General features: G+C 34.3%; 1 protein-coding gene across 1 annotated transcript in view; it reads left to right on the forward strand.

The window, feature by feature from the left end:
* The window catches only part of LOC106470965 (putative methyltransferase DDB_G0268948), a 35,400-nt gene that overhangs the window by 2,433 nt on the left and 24,243 nt on the right, over positions 1–8,724 (forward strand). The window contains exons 2-6 of the mRNA XM_022399606.1: positions 2,057–2,172; positions 4,850–5,010; positions 5,641–5,854; positions 6,281–6,381; positions 7,973–8,113. Of these exons, the coding sequence (XP_022255314.1) occupies positions 2,062–2,172; positions 4,850–5,010; positions 5,641–5,854; positions 6,281–6,381; positions 7,973–8,113 (728 nt within the window). The 5' untranslated portion in view covers positions 2,057–2,061. The remainder of the gene's footprint in view (positions 1–2,056; positions 2,173–4,849; positions 5,011–5,640; positions 5,855–6,280; positions 6,382–7,972; positions 8,114–8,724) is intronic.

The raw sequence follows: 8,724 nt of genomic DNA on the forward strand, positions 1-8,724 counted from the left end.
GTACCAGTTTAACATTGAATATTATTTATGATTTTAACTTTATACACAACTGCCAAAATACTATAATTACATAATACCATGTTGAATGGCATTCTGTTAAAGGTTGTGGTTTGTACACTTTGATCCTCACCTGTGTGCTTAGGGTTAATTTAATTAAATTTATACTGTATAGGCTTTTTGTAACAGTGTTGTAATATTAGTATTACTAGTAGTTACTTGTATAGTACTACTAGGGGATACAAATAGTACAGAGTCTTCTTTGTTTTTTTGTTGTTTTTTTTGCCCAAGAAAGAGTAACAGGCACAAAATTATTTGATCAGAAAAAAATGTTTTTTTCTTTATATGGCTTGTGAGAAATTCTGCCAAAATGGCTTTCAGTCTTCTCATTTTGTCCACATACATTGTTGTTGTTTTTTGTACTAGACTAAGTTAACTATTTCTCAGCTATTTTCTGAAAAAGTAATTGTTTAGTATTAGATGAAACCAGAAAATTCTATTCCAACACAATCAATCCATTTCGTATGCAAATTTCTAGAAAAAAGTATTTTCTTAATAATCTACTATACAAAATTATTCATAATTTCTTACTTTACTAACTTTGTATACAGAATAATTTTAAAGAAAAACTAACTTTCTCAAATCTTCCTATGTTAAATCTAGCTTAAAGTAACATAGATACATGTTCACATTGATGGACCAAGTTTCTTCATGAGGTTACAGGATATAGGTACATCTTCAACATTGCTGGACCAAGTTGGTTGAGGTTACAGGATATAGGTACATGTTTAACATTGATGGACCAAGCTGGTTGATGATGCTACAGGATACAGGTACATGTTTAACATTGCAGACAAAGTTTCTTCATGAGGTTACAGGATATAGGTACATCTCACACCAGTTTGGATGATTCCACCAGGGTTAGTAAGTAGCAGTAAATGATAAGTGTGGTTTGAAGAGGGCCTTCATTGTAATACGAGTTTAAAAAAAAAAAGAGTTTGGATTGAAAAATGAGCATGCAATTAAACTTTACATCTTGAAGCATTTTTTTTAGAGGCTGTAAGGGTATTGTTTAATTTAGTTTGTTATTCTTCAGTGAATATAATCAACACTGTATAAAAACAACTATTTTTAAAGTTATAATATGTACAACTACTTATCAGAAAAAGTATTTTAATTCTCAACATTTTACTCTATCAATCTTATCAAGGAATAATATTCTTCTTGCTATAATGGATGGAGCATGTATGTCAGTATCTATGTATGTAATCAAAACTTCTATGCTATCTATTGAATGGTGCCACAAAAATCGTAAAATACTTCACACTTTGGGTGCTCAAGATTCAGACATTTAGAAGAATAACTGTGGTATGTGCAACAACCATTTCTTTATAATAGAACACAATTTTAAGTAAATGTACTCTCCTCACAACAAGAACAAGACTTCCAATAGGACTGTATGTGAAGGTTTGATTGTATCTTTATTGATGCAATTTTTGAATGCAGTGCCGAGAAACTGGAGTTCTTAAAAAACTATTATTTTTTCGATAAATGGTACCACTTTTAATATATAAAAACATTACAGTTTATGAGTAAAGGTTACTAACATTTTGAGCTTTTTACATTGAATCATTTTGATGCAATGAGTTGCGTATGACTAAAGAACATAATCCAAACATTTTTCCTGTGCAGTACTTCCCAGAAAAAAAAATAATTTTTTAGAAAATGTTCACTTTTCTCCAAATGTTTTTCAATCAGGTATGAATACTACAATTAGTAATTGCTAGCACAGTCGCCTATAAGGCGGTGTTTCTGCTAGTAATAACAATGTTGTCTACAATGGAAAAAGGCTGAGATACAGATAGGTATAATTATGTGTTGATAATGCTGATACAATGAACCATTGAGAATAAAACTTTTTTTTCTGATGATTAGTTATGTATTTGTAATAATTTAAAAAAATTGATTAATTTTTTAATAAAATTTAGCACTTAATCATTTGCAGAAAAGTCTAGTTCTCTGTGGATAACATTCTTTCTTTAACCCTTATTTTTTTTAGTCATCATGGTATCCAGACTGTTTAGTGGTGCTGAGCATGCAGCTTTGTATTCACATTTTAGGCCTTCACCACCTAAAGAACTTGTTTCCAGGATTATTTCATATGTTAAAGAGAAGGTTTGTGCAAAGTTTATCTGAATATTAGTTATCATTAATTTGTTATCAAACTGGTCACAACTCGGTTATTATTGTGATATATATGTACCCTATTCTAACAGCAAAATAGTCCCACAATAATAAATATTACTTGCATCCGTATGTGTAAACAAATCTAATTTGGAAAAAAAATAAATTATGAATCAATGTATAAGCAAAACAAATTGAACAAAAGTTAGTTAATTCAAATTTTTTGTTTGTTGGTAGTAGCAGACAATTGTAATTATTTGGTTGTCTTACAGCTTTATATGTTCTTTCTATTCATGTGCTGAATATATAATTTCATTTTAATAGTTTGTTTTTATAACATATAAGAGAGCTAATAAATATCATAGTGACAGAATACCACCTTTCACCTACCAAAACATGCCGCTAAAACCAAATTAAACACAGCCTTTCATATCTGTGTGTCTATCTATGATGTACAGCCATCACCAATCAGAGTTATTTGAGCTGATTGTGTTCAGGATACTTTATCATTCTACCTACGACCTCAGACAGGTTCTTTTTCCTTAAAACACTGGCAGCCAGGAAAAAGGATAAATATTTTTCCCCAGTTCATCTCACCATTATTTCTCACTTCTATGATCAATCAGATCTTGATTGCTTATGACCAGTAAGGATCTGGAAGTGTTATGTTTCCTTCACTAATGCCTTTAGAGGTGCTACACAATGACTTTTTATTCACTTGGATCCTTCAGTTTCTCGGGATTTCTCACTGATTATCTTCTCACTTATCTTGGGCTCTCTTTGGAGGTGAGTAATCTTCTGAGAGTTATGTCTGTTCAGATTTGTCAAATTTCTATGTCCTTAGTGGACCGGGTGAATTGTTTGCTGGAGAACATTGCATGGGCTGCTATGTGGACCTCCTCCAATACTTTTATCTCACATTATTTGCATGATTTGGCAGTATCTTCTTCTGAGGGTTTTTGACTACTCCCACTAGTTATCGTAACCTCATCCACTAGATTATAAGGTGATGTGAGTATCTTCATTATTAATATTGTCTCTTCTTTATTTTCCAGGGTCCCGTACCTCTATTTCTCAGGATCCCACTCTGTGGTGAGTGTTGCTCAGGCAGGTGTGCTTTTATCAAACCAATTCCACACTAGCAACTACCGACAATTCAATATACTTTATCTAGGTTGCAACAGCCTCTGTAGAAACGGGGTGTTCCATAAGACCACCTAGAGGCAGGCTGGATGATATTACTCTACTAAGCTGGACTGCCACTCATGGACTATCACAAGTAAAGCATAAGAGGAGCCTGTCCACCCCTGCCGATTATTAGATTGAATAAATCAGGGTCAGTTTACTTTTAAAAATTTAGAGAGCTTGGTTCACCTATTGCATTGTTCCTCAGAACTCCCCAATGTGCATTACCACCCCCTTGTTTCCTACTAGTGGAGCTAAGGAATTCTTACCATGCCCTGTTTCCAGTTGCTGTGGTGGTGGACAGAGGCTATTCCTCCAGAATGTCGAGTGACTTTCCTCCACTCTTTGAGAAGGGGACGAAGTTAGGGGCCCTCCTACTCAAGTCCTGGGATGTTTTTTCCCTGATGTTGGAAGGAGAGACACCAGGAGCCTATTCGTAATACTGGTTCAGATTTGATGCTCTGCTATCTGGTTGGTTTGAGTGTGGCCCTTCTTTTTTTATCAATATTGGTTCAGTACATTATTACTAGAAGAGGGTCCATTGTTCCTTATAATTCTGAATGCAGAATGGTCCCACATCCTCCTCATAACTCCAGGAGCAAGTGGAATTTACCATGCCCACACAGTTGGGAAGTGAGGATGTGTGTTCATAATTCCAGACTGGATGAGTTCTGCATCCTCAGGTTGAGTGTGGCATACAGGATCCTGTCATTCCAAGTTTTGAGTGTTGTCTTTCGGACATCTTCAGGTTGAGGAGAAGGTTTGTCCACTTTGGTGTTGCTTTCCTTCTTGTCATGATTCTGGTGGCTCACAATGCATCACTCTATAGTTACAGGTTGGAATTCACTCACAAATGCCCTAGCCACCAATGTCGGATTTGGTCCTATAAATTGAACCCCGAGCAGTGGGACTTCAGCAACCTGGTTGAGGTCTGGCTTATAGTGATGAAGAATCATGTCAAATTCCACCCGAAGGGCACGATTTAGGTTCCGGGTGAAGAGCATACCTGTTCTGGATGTAGTGTGGTTCCTCCACTAGCGTGCTAAGCTTCTGTTGGCACACACACGATCTCTGCAGATGTATTTTGTATGAATAATGCTCTCACTAACACCTCCACCTTATCAGTGTGGGATTTGAGCTGTAGTTTGTAGTATGTTTTGGAAGTTAACATTTTCTTAAATTGAAAATGTATTTCCAGTAATACTTATATACTGTACCAGGATAGAGGGTGTATTGATGTATGTGGAGAATGTCACGAGACAGATATCACCAAGAGTAATTAAATTGGGATAAAAGACTGAAGCAAGCAAGAAAATTTCAGACCGATGCTTAGATTGGCCCTGGCAGTCAAGTAATAGCTGTAGTGTGAGAGGAGGTAAGTATTATTGGAAATATCTTTTTAATTTAAGAAAATGTTAACTTTTTAAATCTGTGTGATGCTTCATATTCATATGCATTATTAATGTTTATTTTTAACAATTAGATAAGACCTCCTTTAAGTCATGCATTAGATGTCGGTTGTGGATCAGGCCAAAGTACGAGAGTCCTAACTCCATATTTTGAGAAAGTTACTGGCATTGATACTAGTGTTGCTCAAATAGACGAAGCTGTGAAGAAGGAGAAATCAAATAAAAGTGAATATAAGTATGTTAACCTAAACAGATGTGGTGCTTTGTTTAAAATATAAACTTAGTTTCTATTAACAATACAAACTTTGCTCTCTTCATGATCTGCTATTTTATAAAATAGATTAATATATGAATGCAGACTGAAAAGTAAGCCTTGTATAAAAATGAGTTCACAGTTTTACTTGCCTCTACTTTTTTTTTTTTTAAATAGAAGCATGAAAGTAGAAATGACATTTTAAAATTCTGTGATTAATACCCAGAGCATAGGTGGTGGTACATATTTGAATTTGGGAGTAGGGGCACCTTAGTTACTAGGTTAACTGAAACAGAGTTTTTTTTTCCCCTGATAATTATATACAAGTAGAGAAATGCCTCTTTGAATGGGGACAGAGAAATATATATATAATTATCAGGGAAAATTGCTATTTCAATTTTGAATTAAATTACCACAGTTAGCAGAGCAAATAAGGTACTCCCCCATTCAAAGGGGCACTTCACAACTAGCTCATAATTGGAGTGAGGTACGTGCCTCCCCTTCCCTGAATCCACCACTATGACCTAGAGGTTCATTATTAGACTCTGTTGAAAATTTTTGCATAATATGTTTGTATATCATAAAGTCAAATTTACTTTCTTTTCACTTCAGGGTAGCTTATGCAGAAAATGTTCCCTTACGTAATGAATCAGTCCAACTGGTATCTGCCAGTCAATGTGCTCATTGGTTGAATCTAGATGTGTTCTTCAAGGAAGTCCACAGGCTCTTAGTGCCTGGTGGAGTTGTGGCATTGTATGGCTACCTGTTTACTGAGCCTGTTGTACAAGGGAAACAAGAAGCTGTGCATAGCTTATTGTGGGACTGGGTTAGTGATATTAATTATTCTTGTATTTCATTTCAAAATGTTGAATGATACATCCTTTTCAAGCTACGACTAAGTAGGGATGAAATCTTGTTCCGACCAGAATGCCATTAAGTGTTAGGCATAATTTAACTGGTTTAGTTACAGTGACAATTAGTGATGTTTTACCAGTAATCGTTCAAAGCTAAGAATCCTTTTTATCATTAGATGAGATGTACCAAGATATTTTTAAGTATTAAATTTAGTTTTCAATTTAACAGTTCAACTTGTGTATTGCTAGTTGTCTTTCTGTTAATATTTTGTATAACTTCAACCTGTATCATTAAAAAATAATTATGTGATTCACTTTCATTATAAAATTGATCTCTTAAATCTTAGAGGGATGTTTTTCTAGAAAATCACTTACATATTTCTTATTTTCTGTGACAGTTATATCGAGAGCAGCTGTCACAGGGTTACTGGGCTCCTCAGCGTGTTTTGTTAGATAACTGTTTTCGAGATATTATTCTTCCCTTCTCAGACACTGTCAGGTAATGATACCCATTTTACTATTGAATTGGTATATTCTGTTTATGACCTTTTCACCTGACATAAAAATTTACCATACTGTCCTCCAGTGTTACCATCTGACAACAACAGTTATTGTTTTCCTTTCCAACCTTACCACCTGATCTCAACAGTTGCCACATTGCTTTCCAACCTAACCATCAGCCATCAATGTTACCACATTGCTTTCCAACCTAACCCTCAGGCATTAACTGTTACCATGTTGTTTTCCAACCTAACTACCAGGCATCATCTGTTACCACATTGTTTTCCAACCTAACCATCAGGCATCAATGTTACCACATTGTTTTCCAACCTCCAGTTGCCATTTTCTGACACATAGATAAAACTGAGTTGCCATCAATCACAATAAAACAGTAATTTTCGTCATTCGCATAGAGTTATAGTTATATTTGTGCGACTGACAGATATTTATGACAAGTGTGTGGATGCTTACTTTACATAAAAGTCAAGTTTGTTTTGTTTTTAATGAAAGTCTTTTTTTTGGATTTTGAAATCAATACAACTATTCTACTGCTACGAAGGTAACCGAACTAAGTGTTCAAAGATTAGTTCAGAAAAAAAAACCCAGTATTTTCATATGTAATACCATTGTGATGCAGTACAGTAGGTTCGGAAAGTAGCACTAGAAAAACCTGATTGGTAAAGCATGATTGCAGAACATGACAAAAACTTCTGAAATTGTAAGCTCAACAACATTTTATAAACCTTAAATTGTTAATTAAATATATTAAGTATTATGTAGCTAAACTTGATGTTTTAATGGCTGGACTACTCACATCAAAAAAAGACATGTATTCTTGTATATGTGTTGGGTAATTGCACTGTGAGAATGAATATTTTTTTAACCGTGTATGTATATGCTGGAAGAATTGATGGACGACCTTTTCTAATTAAACAACAAAGAAATGTATATACATTTTGAAAGAGTTTATTAAGCTAAACAGAGATTAGAAGCTACAATTGTCTACTAACTGACTATTCCTTTCTGAAATTGGGAAAAAAGTTTCTGAGAAATCACCAAATGCTTTACACTCCAGAAAAATGGTGTACTTTAACAAGGAGCCTTAGAACTGTATGTAGTGCATAGTTAAAAATATATATATACTTCTGTTGCTGATTGCTTTTTCAAACAGCTGAGTGAAACTTATCATTTCTGGCAGAACAGGTCCAACCAAATCACTCTTGTTTTTTACGGGCAGAAATACGGTTGGTGTTAAAGGCTATATTCCACATATTCAATATACAAGAATACAACTTATTAAAGACTATTTTACATTTAATATGTGTACGTAGGGTGTGTAAAAGTGAACAATCTGTAGAACATTTTATTATTAACAAGATGCAAAATAGAATTCTTAGTTTGTGACTGTTTGCCTTTCTAGTTATGTCTGGTCAGATCTGAAGTAATTAATTACTTAGTTAATCTTGCCTTTTCACATTCCTGCAAACAAAATAGAAAGTAATAAAACAAATGTAGTATTTGTGCAAACCTTAGGTAATTGTAATACACATCATCTTGGTACAGTTTTGAATTTTTGGTTTTTGTTTCAGGGTTGAAGACATCATCCTGAAACGACGTGATTTGTTTTCCAACTACCTGGGCTACATTATCACATGGTCAGGCTTTAGAGAACTTCAGAAACAAAAACCAGAACTTGCACCACAAATTTTACAAGAATTTGAATCAAGGTTAGTATCTATTTCAATAATTTTTGTTCTAATCAGGTATTCTTAATTACCTTTGAAATACTGAAAGCCTTTCCTTGTCGAGTTTGAACTCGTACCGTCAACAAATGGTTAAAGATTTTCAAATATTCTTTCTATGTTACAGAGCATGCATCACTTACCCATAATTCTCATTCTCCCACCTTCCCTGGGACTTAGTGTATAAGTATTGGGGGATCTTACATAATGTCTGCTTTCCCACCAATATCTAGATTGTTGTTGACAGCTGTACTATTCTCTTTGCTGAGACGTTTTTGTGATACAACTATTTTGGCCACCATCAGAATTTCTGTAACTTAGTTGAAGTTTTCATTTTAAGTAATCGGTCTGTAGCATGCAGGAAAAATAGTTGTGGGTATGTCATATTGATATTCGTGGCAGGTACGAAGAATGTGTGAATGCTTACTTTACGTACTGCTATCAAGTTTCTTTTATTATTGATGAAAGTCATTTTATTATTATTTCTCAAGTATAATCACCTTAAGAGTCTACAGAGCTGGATTTGTCTGTAACAACATTAGCGTTAATCCTGACAATACTTCTGTTGTTTTATATATATATATATATATATATATATA

Source organism: Limulus polyphemus, unplaced genomic scaffold (genome assembly GCF_000517525.1).
Source record: "Limulus polyphemus unplaced genomic scaffold, Limulus_polyphemus-2.1.2 Scaffold4324, whole genome shotgun sequence".
Classification (NCBI taxonomy): domain Eukaryota; kingdom Metazoa; phylum Arthropoda; class Merostomata; order Xiphosura; family Limulidae; genus Limulus; species Limulus polyphemus.